Below are 21,163 nucleotides of genomic sequence, written 5' to 3'. Positions count from 1 at the left end.
CCACCTTAACATTTCGAAAAAAGTCTTACACCCTAATACACCCTAATGAACAGTGACACTGTCGATGCCACTGAAGTTCATTCCCTATCGGCATGGGGTGGAAAGGGAATAGCATGTAAAAATAATTGAAAACAACGATACTGAGGTTCAATCAATAGTTGCTGGGGTCGCTGAGATGAATAATGACACTCTCGATAACGTTTAAGTTAAAATTTAACCCGTATGCGTATCCTAACGAGGGTAGGGGGTTCAGGTATTTTCCGTAAGTCTATTTTGCTCGTGTTAAGAATGGGCATTTCAGCCAGTCCTGACATAACATTGAGACAATTCTCATTGGTTGGATATTGTTTGTAATTTGGAGAAATAAAGACATCGGCTGAACGAGTGGTTGAAGATTCTAGACTGGAAGACAGAAATACGATACGTTTACTACGGGTACTACTGTAATACGAGGTGCATCCAGAAAGTAAGTTTCCCACGCGTCCCATAGCTAGGAAACCGTATGTTGCGCGAAGCGACTGCGTGTACCTAAGACAGTAAGGTCCTAACATGGCGCATGCGCCAGTAGAACTTCCCTAATTCTCTCGTAGCGTCGTAGCAGTGATTGAAGATTGGCGTTCCTATTCCAGCTCCCGCCGCGTGTGAAGTGCGAGCAGTGATAAAGTTTTTGAATGCACAGGGCATAGCACCGATTGAAATCCATCGTCAGCTGTATCGTTGCAAAAATGTCAATGCTGACCCTGTGCGCCTTGCTTTGTGGAACTGCTTGCTCATGCCGTTAGGTCCATGGACCTGGCACAGCTAACGATGGATTTCGATTGGTACTATGCCCTGTGCATTCTAAAACTTTATCACTGCTCGCACTTCACACGCGGCGGGAGTTGGAATAGAATGTTCATCTTCAACCACTGCCACGACGCTACTGAGAGCACTAGCGAAGTTCTGCTAGTGCATGTGCCATGCTAGGACCTTACTCTCTCACGTACACGTAGTCGTTTTGCGCAACATACCGTTTCCTAGCTATGGGACGCGTGGGAAACTTACTTTCTGGATGCGCCTCGTATTTATATAATTTACTGATCGTTAAATACTTAACCAGAATAAATTTTAATTGGAAACTATTAATCTATTATTCAACTTCGACACTCTAACCTAGTCTAAAATCAAAACACCTGTACTTACATCCTGATGACCAGAGCCTTGGACAGCACTGCTGTCTAAGTGTCCGTACAGTTGATTCAAAACTTCTCTTAACCTCTTCATCGATTTCTTGCTGGGATGAAGCAACATTGCTTGAAAATTAACCGGTAAGCCATACCTGCAAACAGAATAAGCATTTATAGTTCAGAACCAAGCTAGCACAAAGTAAGAGTTAACTAAACTACAATTGACGTGAAACCTACGACCATTTTGCTTTCATAAACGAATTTGAGAACAAATAAAGTGATAAGGATGACAGCGAGTGAGAAAGAGCATGCTCTTTGAGTATTTTGATGGAATGAATATACCTTATTGAAAATGTCTGGCACACACACACACATTTTAATTCTTGGACTTTGGAAATTTATATATGGTCCACTTTTAATGCAATACATTACATGGTGTTAGAAATAACACAGCATTCCTATCAGTCTTTTCAATCATTATAGTTCTTAACTTCGAAATCACCCACGGTTAGGGATGCGCACGAGACAAGATTTGAGACTGTCTCGACTCGAAAATATGCTGTAAAAGTGATGTCTCGACTCGAATTTGGCCAGGAAAATTCTGTCTCGACTCGACTCGAACGCATCCCTACCCACTGTCTCGACTGCATCTGGAAGAACTATTACAAGAACATGAAGAGAATTGTTTCCAGTACTTATCTTCAAAAATATATTCTGTTGAAAAAAGGAAAATTAATATGTGGAAAGAAAATTACTTCTCATAGAAAGACATATATATACAGTTTTACATTTTATATATATATATATATATATATATATATATATATATATATATATATATATACACTGAGTCTCTCTTCTTATTTATAAATCTTTCAGTATTATGCAATATGTCCAGGAAATCTTTCCGCACTGCATTATAACAGCGACTACAATGTGACACGCACTCTCGCTTTTGAATTGAAATTTAAAGTTTTGCCTCATTCGTGTGTGTTAAACACTACCGTAACATAATGTATATATACACGAATTAAAAGTGATTGTCTCGTGTCTCGATATTTTTCTCAAAATAACAAGACCTACATCCACTACGGAGACTTTTTACACGTACTCTATAATACCAATGTTTCAGGAGCGCACAATGGTAATATATTAAAGCAGCTCTTTTCTTATAGTAGGCTAGTAGCAACTATTGAAGGAATTCTTTTCGACCGAGTTCTCTGCAAGTAATTACGTATTAAGTATAACGTGTACGAAAGTTCGAGCTTTAATTTCATTTGGGTACTTTCGCTTTCTTATGCACTTGACGTATTTCGCTTCTTTCTCCTCCTTGTTACTACTACTACTACTATAGTAGTAACAAGAAGAAGAAAGTAATATATATATATATATATATATATATATATATATATATATATATATATATATATATATATATATATATATCGGGAGTACTAAGGGGAAATAAAAATCCGCATGCAGGAAAAGGGAGTGGAGTCTCGAATTAAATGTAATCCTGGTTGCATATGTAGTGGGTTACATCTCGCGGCCGCGATAATTCGAATTTGAAGCAAAATAACTGGAAGTGTGACAATCGAGGTATTTCTGTATACTAATCATACATTTAATATGATCATTTCTTTCAGTATATATACCTATCATATTTTTCTGTGCATATTTTTATTGCACTAATTTGCATATGTTATAAGAATTCACCATTAGTGTTTGTTTCTCAAACAATATAAACTTAACTAGTACAAGTGATAAAGAAACTTTCAAGTTATTTATTTATTTTTTTTTTAACTAACTAACTAACTAACTATAAAAAGGACATTAGATATTATGGCAAACAGTGATTTTTGGTCTTTCCAACATTCGTTATTCTTCCAATAGCGGGTCAAGCATTTATTCAACAAGAATATAGAGAATGAAACAGTTACAAGCACTCATTTCCGTAAGATGGCCTACAAGAAGAATCAGAGATAATTTTGAAATGTCAGCAAGGAATAATATTCACTACAATTTTGAAAAACACTAAGTATTTTTGCATTTACAAGATGTGTTTCATGCATACTCTATTTCAAACCTACACTCAAATTCCTGGTAGGCTACTTACCTTAACACTGACTCAACAAATACTCTCAAGGCTTTTACGTGGATCCAGGCACAGAAACATTCACTGAAGTTTATTTTCAACCACCGAACTAATGGACCCTATGACAAAAAGAAACGCACATACAAATGTCTTGATTACATTAAATACTCAAGTTTTTCTTACTAATAATGAGTTGACAAAATAAATGAAACTTAACACTACGCGACACTTTAGAACTACGTGAAACTTGCTTTTCAAAGCGAAAAGTGATGGACGAAAAGTCAAGTATACACATACGAAATTATTTAAATTGTCAAATAAATTCTGTAGATTTCAATGTTAAGATATAATAATCTATATACAAAGAAAACCAAATACATATGACAGAAATATTAGATTAGTGCACAATAATTCAAAGCTTAATACAGAAACAAGCAAATTATTGTTCTATTATACAGTAATTGAATTACGATATTTATACACAAAGGGCAGTCAAAAAAGTTCCCGGACTTTATTACCACAATATAAGTACTTATTTACTTTATCCCCTTCACAAGAAGTATCTTCGGAACAGACACACACATACATATACACACACACACTTCTTTCAGCAATCCTGCGATTGCTGGAAACACCGGCGAAAGACCTCTTTTGGTATCGTCCGAAGTTCAGCCGTCGCATTCGTTTTAAGCTCTTCTTTGACGGATACCTTTGAAGCCCATTTCAGCTTTGGGAAGAGCCAAACATCCTTTCGTGATAAATTATTTTTAAGGCTATATCAGAGTCTCTGAAGGCGATTTTGCCCCCCAATTGCAAATGAACTTGATTGTTAAGCGTTGCTCGATCTGTGAAATTAATTCCTTCGTTCAGCTACACCGTATTCGTACACTGCTTCCTAAGACGTGTTGAAACTTGTTAGATTCATAGGTAGGCAATCTGACTACTGTGCAAGATTCAATTTGATTGCATCACTAACTCAAAACTACAATATTATTCTGGGAAATTTTTGATTGCCCCTCGTAATTAGTTGTACAGTACAAAATCACTTGCATATGTAACGGCTTTTTGTTGTTTTATTATTGGCATGTATCATCGTTAGCATTTGCATGAAAAAAATTAAATAAAATATTATAATTTCTACAATTAAGAGAAATTCTATGCATACTAGCGGAATGTGCTTTTACAGACTGATGTGTGAATACTAAAAACCTCTACACTCGTAAATTACTTACGAATTGCTTCTTCTTGTCGGTAACCAACTTTGTGAGTTCATTCTTCCCAGCTGCAAGTTCTTCTTCATTGTATGTGAAGTCCCTCACAACAAACCTGGGGAAATAAAACGAATTATTAACAAAAAAAAATCATTACCGCATAATGGGAGGGAGGAAGGGGTGCAAAGATCAAGTACTTCAATCGACAGAATGAATGAATGAATGATGGGGGTTAATGGGGACGTCAGCAACGAGGCTATATGTCCCCGTCACGATCAACAACGTTGCTCAGGACTGCAAGGTTAAAAATGAAGTACAGGCTAAAATGAAGACAGTGCAAAGGAACGAGAGTGCTGCTAAATGAATAATAAAAGGAAAAAAGCAAAAGTGGAAGATAAAAGAATAAATAAGATAAAAAAATAACAATAACAATATACAAAAATAAACTTAAAACACGTGACAAAATATAAAAATTTAGCAGCAATAAAACAATGCCAACAGACTAAAAACAGCTCAGAGAACGTGAGCAACGCCAATATCACGAACGAACGCAAGCACGCGGCCAACAAAAGCACTATCATCCCCCAAAGCACGGGTGAGAACAGAAGGCAGTCCGTAACGTTCTCTGAGATCTGAGTATTCAGGACATTCCACAAGAATGTGCTGAATACTCAGGGGGACTATACACTCTTCACAATATGGACGGTTCAGCCTCCGCAGCAAGTAACTGTGCGTCAGATGAGAGTGTCCGATACGCAAACGCGCCAGGAGCACTTCATCTTGACGACGATGGGACGAGGACGTACGCCACTAGCCTAGGAGTGGTTTGACTGCATGCAATTTATTCTCAATGGCCTGGTCCCAATCGGCTTGCCAGTGAGAGCGCATCAAGATGTAAAAATAGGAACGAAGATCGGAGCAAGGAAGGCTATGCTCCAGTGCAACCCCGGCCAAGGCGGCGTTCTTGGCAGCTGTGTCAGCAAGTTCGTTTCCCCGGATGCCGACATGACCCGGCACCCAGCAGACAACGATGACACAACCTTGTTGCTGCAATTGATGGCATCTCAGAAGAATGTCCTGCACGAGAGTGTTCATACTGAAGGCATTCTGTATACTCAGAACCACGCTCTGAGAATCGGTGCAAACAAGCACACGACGTACTGAAAGCGTGAGAGCATGGTCTAAGGCAAGCTTAAGTGCAGTCAATTCGGCAGTGAACACGGAACACAGGCGATGCAAATGAAATTCTGAGCTGCCCTCGTCGGTGACAAAGGCACAGCCTACAGAATCCCCATCCTTAGAACCGTCCGTAAAGAACACACTAAAATCGGGGTACTGAGCTAACAGTGCGGCAAACTCCTGCTGGTACACCTGGGAACTAGTCTGCTGTTTCGAACGCATAGACAAACGTAACTCAAGGCGAGGGAGACGAAGCACCCATGGGGGAATAGCAGAAAAGTGAACCAACGAAAGAGGGGGCCACACGATATCGTTGCCAAGGAAACTCTCACACGCACGGATGTTTCAATCGACAGAATAATGAAGAAAGAAAGAAAAAAAAATAACATGATTCAGAGTAAATCTTCATGCATAATTTTCTAGCCAGTCGACAAAATCAAAATTTTTGTTAATATAAAAAATTTGATGCTGAACAAGAACTATTGACTATTACACAGAAACTAAAACTAAAAATATACCATCATCGAGTTCGCACACACTATTCTTAATAATGTATAACAAAATTATCAGTAATCTTTCAACTTTAATTTTTAAAACTACCATCAATTAGCAAAGAGACGAAAGTAATATAATAATGAACACACAAATTAAAGCAGTATTTTTCTTCTTTTGCCGGTTCATACTTTTTCATTAAGTATTTTCAACAGATAACGCTGAAGCATTATAACATTACTGTGATAGTACTCCACCTGAACATGCAATGAAATGTTACTGGAAATTGCTAATGAGGCACTACGTGGTTTACTAGGAATATTCTGAATAGAGCTGCTACGAAAGAAAATTAACTGAAATCTAAGTTTTACGTCCCACGCTTACGCTGATTAGGCTAAAGGAAACGGTGATGATGAGAAATGAATGAAATGGTAAAATGAAAAATGTGGGAGGCAACGGTAGAACCCCGAGAGAACCCACGCACATATTGGTCCACCACAAAGCCCACTAGGCGTGAGCTAGAATCGAACCATGGACCCCATGCACCAGATTTGAACACACTAACATTCAGCCACCGCGGCCCGATGCTGCTACGAAAGAGTCTGTGTAGTTGTGTTACATATGAAGAACATGTGTAGAAATGTTGGGGGAATGGAATGTGAAGTTTAGTTGATGAAAAAGGCATTCAGGCATCCACTAGTTATTTGTAAAGATCATGCTTTGTAAGAATGTGCCTACATGACGTATATCCGTAATTTGTAGTAAAGAAAGAAAGTATTAAGTTGTATTGGCTTAGTTAGTAATACTGTAAACCTTCCATTATAACACATAGATACCGCACCAGTTAGCTATGTTTTACAGTTAACGAAGATTACGAAGATAACGAAGAATCTATCTATTAAAATGCTACAGTACCAATTAAGAGCGACCAAGCTCTAACCTATAACCTTAGCTTTCAAACCTTTGATTTACGGTTATTTGTGATTTCACGTTCATAACAAAGACAAATATTTTTAAAAGAGTGTACTTTAAATAAATTACTTAAAGAAATATTCTTCAGGAAGTTTATCCTTTTAAATTATTGTTCAAAGGCCTTTGCCTTTAATAAGCCTTCTCCAAAATAAATGCAAATGAATTGTGCTGCCATCTTTGGAGATCTTTTAAACTACGTTTATATGTTTGTGGGCAATCCTTTCGACAATGAGATCTCGGAAACTACAGGCTCTAGAAAGATGGCGTTTTCACTGATCGATTGCAAATTTCATGTAGATTGTCCAGTTCTAATTGAATATTTAAAAAACATGGCCACTATTTCTTTATTACATTTTTACGGGTACACTGGAAGCGTTGAAATTTAAAAAAAAAAACTAAAGCATCACATCCTAAGCATGATACATTCCAACACCACATTGTTGTATATAGGGGTTGTGTATGTCTCAGGCGTTTGTTTCATGGCCAAATAATAATGGAAAAGGAAGGATAACCATTTCTCCAGTCTAAGATGAACCTTTTTTTTGGGGAGTGTTTAGCCCAATGAACACCATATATAACTGATATTATAATTAATTGTGTATGTAATGTATTTGCTTATTACATACTGCATGCAAGAAGAAAGAAAACACTGGTCATACATGAATTAGAAACTCCAACCGGAAGCAGGCTCAAATCTTGCAAACGGTGCGAGATATTGAGAAAAATAATCGAAAAAAGTATCCCCTTTATGATACCCCTTGGCTTTTTTTTTTAATCAATACGTCTTTCACTTGTGTCTGTAAAGGGACATATACAGATGTTGTAAGGAATGATAAGGAGATTTATGCTCATATGCGAATGATGCGCTGTGTAGAGAGCGCAGGTTCAGCTAGTTTCTTATTTAAAACTATTAAACATATGTGTTTGCTCATTACATAGTGTTGTACACTATAGTGTATTTTAACAATAAATATGACATTTAAAAAAAGCAGTGAAAGAGTTGGATTAAGAAAGAAAAGAAAAAAATACAAATTACAAACCGGATCTTTTTCTTTCTCTTCTACCATTAAAATGATGACGTTGTGCATGCGATTTACGCTATACCACGTTAGTATGTCTTGCAAAATGGCAAAAATAGTGGTAAGAGTTGGAAATGGAATCTAAGTTTTACGTCCCACAGTTATGCCTGTTAGGCTAAAGGAGACGGTGATGATCAGAAATGAATGAAACGGTGGAGAGAAGAAAATGGGACGAAACGAGAGAACCCCGAGAAAACTCACTCACATGGTGTTTGTCCACCACAAAGCTCACTTGGTGAAAGCTGGGATCGAACCAAGTACCCCATGCACCAGAGGTGAACACACTACTACTGAGCCACCGCGGTCCCCTAGTAAGAGTTGGAACTATTCGAATTACGGTAGTTTGGTATCATAGTTTCATTTATTTGGGTCAAAATATGGTTATACTTAATACCAGGCGAGTTTATCAAAGTCTAAAGTAGAAAATATAATCGTAATAGTTACTTAATTAATGAGATAGCATTAGGAATTAATAAGTTATAGCCCAAAACGTGATTTAACTCTAAAAACATTTATTTTCACCTATCCATGATAATGTACACAGATGAGGCATACAAGCAGTCATGTATTTCTTTCGAAACGCAAGGAAAAAATTTAATGTAGCTATTACAAAAATAGTTAACACACTAGAAAACTATTCTACTTACTTTCTTTCTCGAGCATGATGTTTGAACTCTTCTGCAACCTTTTTGAACAGAGTAACGGTGAAAAGACCGAAGTCGTTATCTTGCGTTATCAATTGCGAAGAGCGGGGAACAACCATGTCTGTCAGTTTCTCGTACGTTGCATACCACTCGTGGAAGCTTGCTCTACAAAAAGATAACAGTCATCATTTCCCAGGTTTCAAAATTTGAAACAACCATTACGTAAATTATCCGTAAAAATATATCTATTACTATAAATGTACTGAAATATATATGCAGAAGGTTGGTCCACATTTATGGAAACGATTTTGTGTTCCCGACGCTAGGCGTAAAGCCGTATTTCCACCAGAGGTTGTGCTCGATATGACGACCATGACTATAAACTATAGCCCGACACCAAAGTTTCCATTGGAGTAGGCTTCTGTTCAGAGAAATCTGATCAAGTTTGGACCAACACTTTCTTGCAAACTTTCCACAAGCCAGTCAATGTGCGTGGACGACGTAAGGAAATCGCTCGCTTCAAACACTCGAAAGCACAAACGTCCATTAGTGCAGCGTCGGGAGACTTGACAGGGATGTCTGAATATGGGATAGCATGGATTCCAATTTCACGCACTTTGCGGGTCATGTATGCCACAGTTGTTCAAGCCGTGTGGCTAGATGCTTTGTCTTGAATGAAGACTTTCGACACCTCAGCACCATACAACGACGGAATATGCTGCCGGTATAATGGCTCCAGAACATGTTGTTGATAGTATGCTGTGTTAATTTTCACATTTCGTGCAACTCTATGCAGGAGAAGTTTCCCTTTATGGCAAAAACCTGCAACCACCGTGAAGTCACGGGGAAAAGCTCCGCGGCACGTGCGGACCCAATTGGCATGGTCCTTGGCATCCTTGGGATGATAGTAAATGGCTCGAACCCGCTTGGAGTTTGACAAATAGATCCAGACCTCGTCTAACGTGACCACATACTTCCATTTGTCACCCACTAAATACCGTTCATAGAGTCGTTTCCAATGGACCCTGCGTTCCTGGATGTGTTTGGCTGAGTGTGTGTGAACACGTGGATTATGCTTCACTTGCTGGCTGATTATCCTCTGCACAGTTCATTTGGATCTTCTAATACTCCTGGCAATGTCTCTTTGTGGTGGTGGATTCTCTGGGGTCGAACCACATCCATTGTACGTTTGGGACGGGGATGTTGTTTTCGTGCCACTATGCGCACACCCGCTTCCTCTGGCTATGCAGTTTTGTTGCGTTTGAGTACATTGGCAATACCTTTATTGGAAATGGTAAAACCCTTGGATGAACACTTTCACAATTGCAATGTAGCTCTATCCAATGTCGAAAAGAGCGGTGATATACCCCTCCCAGAATGGGGTCACTTTTGGAGGCATTTTACACTCGGAGCACTTCACTTCTGCCACCGAATTGTCCAGACAACTGGTTTCTGATTGCTCTGCTGTGCTTACTGTCTGTGCGATTTTAGCGCCCCTGGTGGACGTTCCACTTAGTTTTCATAAATGTGGACCGACTTTCTGTATACATATATATCGGGTGTTCTAAAAATGGCGCCAAAGGACAACACAGCTCTACTTTACAGATGAAAATAAAGCGAAAATGCTATATAGAGGTATACCCACCGAAGCTTCCTTCGGCCGCTAGGGGAATCAAATGTTTCACTATGTGGCAACGTTGTGGATTAACTTGGAACCATTAGCATTGCAATCGAACCCTGATTGCCAGGTTACCGTGCCGATGCGCTAACTAATACGCTACCCAACCCCGTTCCTCAACAGCTACACATTTTCTCAATCCTGAAGTCGGTGAACATTGTCAGTCAGTAAGACAATACCAACTGTTGTTTTTGAAAAATCCATTGTCTACATTACAGAACTCCTCTGACAGCTGAATTAAACTATATAATTGCGAAGGGAATGAAACTGATTTTATATCATACGAATTCCCCTATGGCTGGAGAATTGCATCTTCTCTTCGTAATGAGAACTGTAATATATTTAAATTGGGAAATTTCATCCGATATTATTAAGAACTCATGTAAAAGGAGGCGAATGTACTAGCATCGGTAAAGCATGCTCTTTGCTGAATGAGTCTCTACTAAGTACGACTAAATTACTAAATCATCCTAACTCCCTCATTCCAAGTCCTACGAGACATGAAGGAATAAGGATACACAAACAAACTTATTGGGGATATTACTATATATATATAAAGAATTATGAGTACTAATTTCCTCTGATGAACCATTTAGCGAAAGGGCTCTGAGTTTTATATACAGAGTGAGTCATAGGTCTCCATACAAGATAACTAGTGTTTATTTTTTATTTTCCCTGGGAATTGGATCGGTCGACGTGGTCCGGTGGAGTGACTACCAAGGTCACCAGAACTTACTCCCATGGATTTTTATTTAAGGGGCCACCTAAAATCGATTCTATACCATGAGAAAATTCGGGATTTGGATCATCTTAAAGAATCAGTGCAGCTTGCAAACAAGTAACAAGTGCAAGATTGACAAATGTTCGTCGGAATTGGTTGGAGCGCCTGTCATTTTGTCTCGATATGCAAGGGAAACATGTGGAACATATTTTATAACTGTAGTGTAGTATTATCATCATTTGTGTGGACACTTATGACTCACCCTATATATATATATATATATATATATATATATATATATATATATATATATAATTTTTGGTGTAAAGCTTGTGCTATGAATAATACATACGTGGTATCATTCAGTGCTGTTAGAAGTCGAATAATCACGCATTACTAAAACTTTCGATCAAGATATTCTCTGAATATTGACAGAACTAGGATCTTTCCATGTTTAAACAACTTCGTTCTACTTTCTGCTCTAGAATTATAAAATGAATAAAAATAAAACTCACTTGGGGACAACCACAACCATAGTTGTAAGGTACTCCGAGTCGAGAATGAAATGCTCCTTTTTAACCAAGTCTCCCAAGTTGCGAGTCAATAAGCTGCCGCTGCAACAAAAAAAAAAAAAACAAAATACATTGTTAGCACAAATTCATCAATAAAGAAGCTCAAGGTAAACAAACAAAGAGTCAGAATTATTTGTTTTCAAATCAACACCAATTGGGGCATGATGATGGAAGATAGAAAAATACATTCGGACTGACGGGACTCGAACCTCAATCTCTAGCCTGCCAGGAAAATGCTCTACTACTTTCCTCTTTTATTTCTCTCCTTTCTTTTCTTCCTTTCTCCCTGGATCAAAGTAACCACACAACTTCAGACAACTGTTTCGTAGAAAGAATCCATTTTTCGTTTCAATAAATATGCCTATCAGAAATGTCAAGTAATTAAGATTCTGCGATTTCAGAATTATCAAAACACCTTGGTATGTCCACACCACAGAACTACGGGAAGTCAAAAATATTTAGAAGATTCTTAACGTATAGGGAGGAATATGTTTCCTTCATTTTATATCAGAATTAAAAAAAAATCAACTGACTCTTGATCAGGGCAGCTTAGAGAAGGACGGGGTTTTATCACTAATAGCTTCATTCAAATTTCAAGTCTTACTCACATTAAGTTTACCGAGGATCTGTAACACTTTTAATCAGAGACGTCATACGTTAGCAAAGGTTGAATTTGGCTGAGACTTCCGCATCATCCATTCCACGCAATCGCACATAATGTTGGTTTATAACACGTGAATTTTTCAGGAATGTGAAAAAGTAAATAGTGTAGTATCTTTAATTTTGAACTAGTATATACTTTTGATTCGAATGTTTGCACAAGTATAGCTGGGCCAGCAAATTTAAACTGTCTACAAATTAAGATTTAGTATTTTTCATTACGACATGTGCGCCTATGCAACCAGTTAAACTACGATTTTATTTATTCAATTATTTTTAAAGTTTTTCTATCGTCAGCACTCCGTCTTTAAATTATAAAATGCAACATAGATGATTATGAAGAAAAGGAAAGAAAATGTCACACTAGTCGCCTGTCTACATAGAATGCAGCGATCTTTCAACCAATGTTACTTTCAGTAAATAAAACGTTAAAATTTAGAATAGATTATAGTTAAGAGGTGATCTGTCAATGTAATAATTGCCACACATATTACTGATTTGACAAAATACACGTATATATACTTGTTATTTTACTTTTATTTGTCGTAAATTTCTGTCGCCACTAATCATGGACACAAAATCGGCTTTTACAAAAACCGCCACTTATCTGAATATTCTCCTACATAGAACTAACCAGTATCTTATGTACATGTTTCACTTGTTTTATTCCACTATACGCACAGCGCAATTGATCGGATAAAAGTATTACCACTATATTAATTTGAATCTCTTCAACATCCTTTAAAAAAAATCAGTTTTACGTCCCACGCATATTCTGAGTAGGCTAAATGAGATGGTGATGATGAAAATTAATAAACGGTGGAATGAAGAAAATGGGAGGAAACGGGAGCATCACGAGAAAAACTACGAACACAAACATTCCTCGAAAAACGGAAATATATTTCCTTTATAACCATTATATTCCTCTATACCAGGAAAGTAATGTTTTGAAGAAAAAGTACAGAAGTTGAACATGGAAATTTCTCTCATCTCCCAATCCAAAATATCTTCTCCAATTTTCAAATATGATAGATTACGCTGACGACATCTATGGAACTTCCACACTCGGGCTAACATTTTTCTTCGATCAATTGTGTTAATATGGCGTAAAATAGAACAAGTAAAACAACTCACCGGAAAGCAATGTTTTCTCAATTATTTTTAATGGGCCACATAACACACCCGTTAGAGTGCTTATAATTATTATTTAGTTCCAGTGGATATTTTATGGAGGAGTACTGGAAGTAAGAATACCAATGATATTAAAAAGAAGATAATCAACGGAATGTAGTTCCACAATCAGCGTTAGTTTTCTGAAAAGCTACACGCTGAACGAGGCAATTTTTCTTCCTCGAAACGTTCACTTTCAGATAAATTTGGGTGCTTCTAAAGTAAGTATCTTTTAATGATTTCTGAACATGCATCGTATTAAATAAAATACTTCTAAAAAAAACTTGTCTATTTTGTTCCGTTACGTTTATGGAATCACTGCTCTTCCTCTAGCACTCACACTACTAGTGAAATAATTCTTTACATCACTAGATATTCCGATGACTTCGTTCCTACTTAGATGTTTGATGTTTTTCGTTTTCATCGTAGTTTCATTAACCGTGACCACGGTAAAGATGAAAATTAAATATTATAGGTCTTTCCTGACATTAGAACCAGCCGAAATAATAATAAAAAATTTCAGTGAAATTCCTAAAAATGTTTAGAATTCAATGGAACATATCACTTATTTATTACAACCACTTACGTTTGCCTCTTTTCTAGGTTTTGAAGGTTTCCTTTTAAATTATTGTATGCTGCTGATTTCGTTTTCAAATCCGCATCTATTTGGCCAATTTGCTTGCTAATTATATCGGCTATATTTCTAAGTGACTGTTTGATTGGATATTTTGCCAAGTCCCACTGGAACCGAGTGATGTACGTAGCTAAGTCACCTGAAACAGAGCAAACATCTGTAAGTATAATATTAATAACAACGAAATTCTAAAACAATCATGACATAAATGAGAAAATTAACTTTTGTAAGTATCTGATTGAAGTATCTTTTAAAATAATACCATGAATTTGCACTACTAGACATAATACAGAACTATCCTATTATCTATCATGCTTCTCCAAAAATAAAAGAGAAAATAAGCCCTACTATAATTCTTCAGTTTGCTTGTAATATGTCCTACAGTAAAAATATACCCAGTAGTTACAGGGTCCGAAACGGGTTACTTTACAATAACTTAGTTACGTTTTCAATGTGTGGTTACTAGAAGGTTGCATTTTAAAATAAATTAACACTATTATTCCGATACCCTCCCAACTAAACTGTGCGTTTTTCGGCACAAGCAGGGTTGACGTTAGCGACGGCTGAAATTTTTGAATTTTACGTCCCACGGTTATGCCGGTTAGGCTAAACGAGACGGTGATGATGAGTGATGAATGAAATGGTGGAACGAAGAAAGTGGGAGGAAACGGGAGAACCCCGAGAAAACCCACGCACACGATGTTTGTCCACCACAAAGTTCACTTGGCGGGGGCTGGGATCGAACCCGGGACCTCAAGCACCAGAGGTGAACCACTGAGCCACCGCGGCCCGGCTTTGGTTTGAGTCAACAGGCAGAATGTTGCCAAGTGTATCGCATTCCCGCTTATTGTACTACATTTTGAAGATTAAATCCGCATTCCGCGTCAAGATTCATGACGTTAAATTAAGCTAAGCTAAGCTAAATTAAACTAAATATATAAACCTTAATGCTCTTTTAGGAGAAAAAAATAAAATATTAGTGTCCAATCCAAAATTTCTGGGGTCACTAAGATGAATAGTGATACTCGCAGTACCGAAGTTAAAATTAATCCCCCATCGAAATGAAGATGAAGGTGAAAGAAGTGCTTAACTTCTCATGGGATTATATGAGAATCCTATTATTAAGCCAACGTGATTCACCTTCACTTCCCGTAAGATTAAATGATAATCCTATCATCAGGGAGCAGCTTTAGGATTTTAATTTTGGATAGGCCCGCTCCCTTGCTTATGGATACATATACACATTTGATTAATTACTGACAGTAGGAAATTACTTTTACACTAGTGGTTGAAGTTATTTGTTAATTATCTACCACTAATATAAATAGTGGAAAATATATTTTTACTCTTTATTGTATCTTTCAGCATTTATATATTTTTCAAAATTTTTGGGTAGGCCAGGCCTACCCGGCCTACCCACTAAAACCGCCACTGCCTATCACTAAGCCAACGTGTTCCTCAACTTCTAGTAACATTAAATGAGAGTCTTACAACTACATCACTGTGCTCCTTAGCTTCCCGTACGATTACTAAGATTTACAAAGGGGGGAAAAAAAGTTAACCATTTGGGGCAAATTAAATTACCTGTGAAACCATTCAATAACCAATCTCAGTTATCAAACGTATGTTTATAAACGTATGTATATATTTATAACGTATGTACAGCAGCGATCTGCAGACAAGAAACCTGAGTTCGTAGAATTTTAATGCACTTAAAAGAAATACGCAGACTTTTTTTTCCCATTGATTTAAACCTTAGAGTTTACTCACTATTATTGGCCAAAAGATTTTCTTGAAGTTTGTCCCGTTGATCTTCTAAAACTTCACCAAGATAATTTGCTACTTTCTTCGTAACTTGTTCAACAAAGTTGTCCAATTTACCAAGGTCATCTGATAAGCCTACAAGCTGATCTAATGTACCCACCTGAAAAGTAATAAACATTTAATACGTATAATAATCTCCCAATAAACACAAATATTACGAATGTCAAAAGCCGCAAGTATTTTTATATCAACCTGTTTTGCGTTTCTTTTACTTTCTATTCTCTTCTGACTTTACATGTTCGTAGAAAACGGTCGCCACCACGTTTACGACAAAACGTGGAAAATTTTGTTTTAGATCCAAGTTCTTCGACTTCGGAAGTAAGTAACCATAAAGATGTATTTTGTAACATTGCGCGATACGATAAAAATTTAAACTGTGACTCACTCTGCAAAAGTATATATATGAAGTAAGATTTTGATCTATAGAACTATAGTTAAAACTATAGTTTGCAAGAATCAATTTATAACCACAATGAAGAATATATATCATAATTTGAAAGTAACGTATTTGTAAAGAATCTGATTATGAGGTAGTATACATAACATTAAAGGAACATATATCACAGGTATACATAACTGAATTTATATAAAAGTATACATGGATATAGTCTTTTTCTATCATCCTTGAAGTGTCTGAAACTTGGTATTTATCTTCCTAAGAGAAAATGGCAATAACTGAAATTGAATGATTAAATAGTAAACCAAACAGTAACTTCGTAGTCCACCTTTTAATTGGTTTGTTCCTGCTATATATAGATCTATTAACAACATGCTTCATAAGCTAGCACACATCATTGATTAGGAATCATTCATTTTATACAATTACTAATTCAGGGCAACATATATACAGTCAACGTTTGAAGAATTGATTAGCATTATTAGGAATCGAAGCTTCATCAAAGGTAAGCACACATAATAAATAAATTCACAATACATAAAATACACCAATTTAGATCTTTGTATCGTACTCTTATATATCATTATTTTACCATCATTTTGATTTGAATTATGACCACTGACTATTTACACATATACATATTGATCATTCACATTTCATTATTGACTGTAACATATCTGACTCGATACTCGGCGAGAGAGATCCATTGACTAACTATAATCTACATGAAGTATAGACTACACTTAACGCTGGACTCAGAAATATTCTTGTAGACTAATTTATTTAAATATTTTATCATTGCTGTATTCTAAGAATGTCAAATTATACCAATCCAATTATCTGTTATTATCATGAGGGAAATTTAGAGAATATGACATTTATGAAACAAATTCAGGATTTGTTGTTATGGTGGCATAACAGTCCAGAAGAATAAGGGTCAAAGCCCCAGAAGAATATTTGTTTAGCTGGTCATTTTTATTATACATCTGCCACCGTATAAAATCTTATTAGTATGTATAAAGATTTATCAAATAGCCGTTTCGACTCCAATGTTACCAGTTTTATCGTGTCTCGTCTCTTGGTCCTGTTATTTAATTAATTCCTCTAAATTTCATCAAATCTATATCAGTAATTCAAATTATATTCTGTTTATATCTACCTTAACTCATTTGTTCTTTTTTTTTTTTAACAAATTACAATTCAATTTAAATTATAAATTTATCTTTCTTCTTCTTCTAATATACAGTATAATAAATTAAAATTTAGTTTAAAGATTAACTCTGGGTACAGACCGAAAAACATGTTAATCTATAACAAAACTTATAACAAATAAAATCTTCGTAATAAGCAAACAAGAACACAAACAAGAATAATTGTGGGGCATGACAAACCTATCAAACTGAATAATAAATGTAACACCGTAAAATATAAAAATCACCTGAAATATATATTGGGTACGTGCAAAAGTCTTAACATTTTTTAACAGGGCACCGTTTAACAGAGTACCGAAATAATAAATGACGATTGTAGTACATGAATCGGTAATCATGTAATCGTGTGAAGCGACACGCAGTATGTGGACGAGGTCTAAGGGGGACCGAATAGCATGTAAGTAAAATGGAGACTGGTAACAAACAAATACTGTCTACTTTTCGAGTTCGACAAAGACAATACTGCAGTCGTAGTCTGCCGCAATAATTGGTAAGTGTATGAGGCAATTGCAGTTGCTGTTAGTACATTTCGCTGGTTTGGAAAACTCATGGACGGAGACACAAGCTGTCAAGATCAATTACGCTCTGAACGTAAAGCAGTGCTTCCTTAAGAGAATCTTGACCGAACCATAAGGAAGAGTCTGACACCATCCTACAGGACATTTCAGGTTGAAGGCTGGGTGTCATCATCAAGTTCGATCGTTTTGTTTCGCATCAGCTGAATGCAAATCAAGGGCGAGTCGCTATATGTGTTTCCTTGTTTTTTAGGTACCAAAAGGATACATTTTTACAATGCAATTGTTACAGGCGATGAGAAGTGGGTTATGTACTGGAATATAAAGCGTCGCAGGAGTGGGTATCGCATTTCTGAACCGCCGCTATCGACGTCCAAGCCAAAACTTCATCCCAAAAATATTCTGTTAAGTGTATTATGGGATGTCAAATATAATTCACTGGGAGAAATGTGGGCTCACGCATTCACCACCCCCACTGAAATTGTAATCGTTCGGTAGTCATATCCTGTGTGACTGGACACCTGTCGTCATTTCTTTTTGGTGATGCAATTTTCACATTATCTTACTATCGTAAACAAATGCTTTACATTCATAAAACGCATGTTCCTTAGGGGTAGCAAATTTCGAAGACACGGTATGAATCCATGCTGCAAATAGTCTGGATATTATCTGAAACCCTGCCTACTAGACCATGATATCTCTACTATGAATCTTCTTTCTTTTCCTGTCTTAGTTATCGCAGGCCATCTAGAGCAGTGCTTTCCAATCCTTTTAAGGCGACACGCTACTACAGCACACATTTTTACAGGACACCAATTCAGTGATATTATTTGAAAAGTATAGATTCTATTGGAACAGAAAGATGGTTTATTTCAAATAAATAATTTTTAAGAAAGGATTGCACAATAACACAGTAAACATCTTTCTCACAGATACAAAACTTCACGTTACACATTCACAATAATATTGAAAAGCTGTATTTTCATGTGACAATTCAATGACCCACATTGACTTGGCGAGCGTTAGGCTCGCACATGCTGACGGCTCGCTAAGGTGTAAAAAAAAGAAAAAGTGAATTGAAGATGAAATGAAATCTTTCAGTTTAACGTCACACGTTTATGCCCATTAAGGGTCTTCACTACAGCGAAATTAAACTACCGTTAATTTTAGAGTTTTTCAGTAATATCTTCAAAACAAATAAAAATATTCGAAAAGCAGAAACGTAGTGAACTAGACAATACGATTTTGCATGTGATACCTTTACCATAATTCACCTATCTGCTTTTGGTATACCGCTATTTACAGAACCCGCAAAAAATACTAAATCCATCTACAGTTCCAAATCGAAAGCAGATAGATGAGTTGTGGTAACGGATCACATACAAAATCGTATTGCCTAGTTCCCTACGTTTCTGCTTTTCGAATATTTTTTATTTGTTTTGAAGATATTACAGAACAACTCTAAAATTAGCGGTAGTTTAATTTCGCTGTAGTGAAGACCCTTAAGCAAAAGGGAGATGAATGATTAAAGGAAATGAACCGCGATGGAAGAATTGGTGGATTTAGGCAGTGGGAGGAAACGGGAGTACCCTGAGAAAATTCACGAACACGATGTTGCATGAACTAATTGACAGTACCAATATACGGCATTAAAACGAAATATATCTAGTATCAAAATTTAATGTTATTAGCACAAAACTGTAACAATCAATACCTTAGTCACGCAGTTAAAATGGTGAACGAAAGAAGGAAATTTAGTATTATTTCATCTCAAGTTCCACATTCGGTTTATATTCTGAATGTATAACAAAAAACCTCACAACACCCTTCATTTATTTATACATACTTCTGGGCATCATCTGTAACTATGAGGGATGGCGTCTCTCGATAGGCAAACTATCCGGAGAAAGAAGGAAGAAAGAAACGGGGAACGAAGGAAGCGATCTAGGACTTGTGTGTTAGGTACGATCCCAGCATTTGCCTGATAAGAATAAGGAAAATCCAGGTAAAATCTCACTCAGGATGGCTAGTCTGAAAAAACTTACCTTTTCGACTGACTGTTCCCAGCGGAAATCAAACTCGAACCGCTTGCACCACAGGCGAGTGTTAGTGACTACGCTAGGTTAGGCCATGCGACACCCTTGGTACTACCAGGTTACATCCCAGGATGTCGAGAGACCCGAGTTGGAAAAACCTCTGGTCTAAAGTTTTGAATCATGTCACGCAGTATACCAGTTTTTTACTTTTATCTTGTTTGTCATTCTTTAGGACTGTTTTCTACATGTCAACTACATATTTGTTTAAGAGATGATTTGCAGATGGTCCATTCCTTTCAAAGATATTCTGCAAGTTATTCTCTGTGACAAAATACAGGGGATATTTTTCTTTGAAAACAGACTTGCTGGAACTGGGAAGGATCTAGTTTCACCTTTCTGGATTTAGCTCTTAAAAACTGTCTAGGTTTTTTGTGATTAGGAGGTGTCACATTTTGTCAATTATTACGCATGATTTATATGAATATATTTGCCTTCAAGGTAATTAATTCAGTCTCGATAGATATTAATAATAATAAACATTCAGCTGCAACATCCGAGTAAAGCCCAATCGCAAATAGTTTCAGTGATAAATTTATTATTAAAACAGTTTGCGATTGGTTTTTACTCATGCTTCAGAAGAGTGCTTTAAGTTAGTTTGTCTTTAAGTTTAATGCTCCTATTACTGGAGATCGAACTCAAATAAGGCGTACTATCTAAGCTATAGTGGAGTTCGGCTACTTAAAGCTCAATTTTGTAGTCTAAAACAATCAAAAGTACAATATCTTGCTAAATTAACCTATTTAAAAATCATATTCATATACCATAACGCAGAATTTTTCCTGGCATGGTTCTCATAGCTTGAACAATCAGTCATAAATCCTCCTCACTTTACTCCCTAAGACAGAAA

The 21,163-nt window shown here is 36.6% G+C and overlaps 1 protein-coding gene across 2 annotated transcripts in view; it reads right to left on the bottom strand.

Moving 5' to 3' along the window:
* Positions 1-21,163, bottom strand: part of Vha44 (V-type proton ATPase subunit Vha44) — a 38,087-nt gene that overhangs the window by 7,898 nt on the left and 9,026 nt on the right. For both annotated transcript variants that reach the window (XM_081742398.1, XM_081742397.1), the window contains exons 3-9: positions 16,044-16,197; positions 14,226-14,412; positions 11,753-11,851; positions 8,842-9,003; positions 4,494-4,587; positions 3,283-3,380; positions 1,183-1,318 (exon numbers count right to left, since the gene is read on the bottom strand). In XM_081742398.1, the coding sequence (XP_081598524.1) occupies positions 1,183-1,318; positions 3,283-3,380; positions 4,494-4,587; positions 8,842-9,003; positions 11,753-11,851; positions 14,226-14,412; positions 16,044-16,197 (930 nt within the window). The remainder of the gene's footprint in view (positions 1-1,182; positions 1,319-3,282; positions 3,381-4,493; positions 4,588-8,841; positions 9,004-11,752; positions 11,852-14,225; positions 14,413-16,043; positions 16,198-21,163) is intronic.

This window comes from Thermobia domestica, chromosome 16 (genome assembly GCF_964235325.1).
Source record: "Thermobia domestica chromosome 16, izTheDome1.hap1.1, whole genome shotgun sequence".
In the NCBI taxonomy this organism is placed as follows: domain Eukaryota; kingdom Metazoa; phylum Arthropoda; class Insecta; order Zygentoma; family Lepismatidae; genus Thermobia; species Thermobia domestica.
This window is presented reverse-complemented; position numbering and strand designations above follow the sequence as displayed.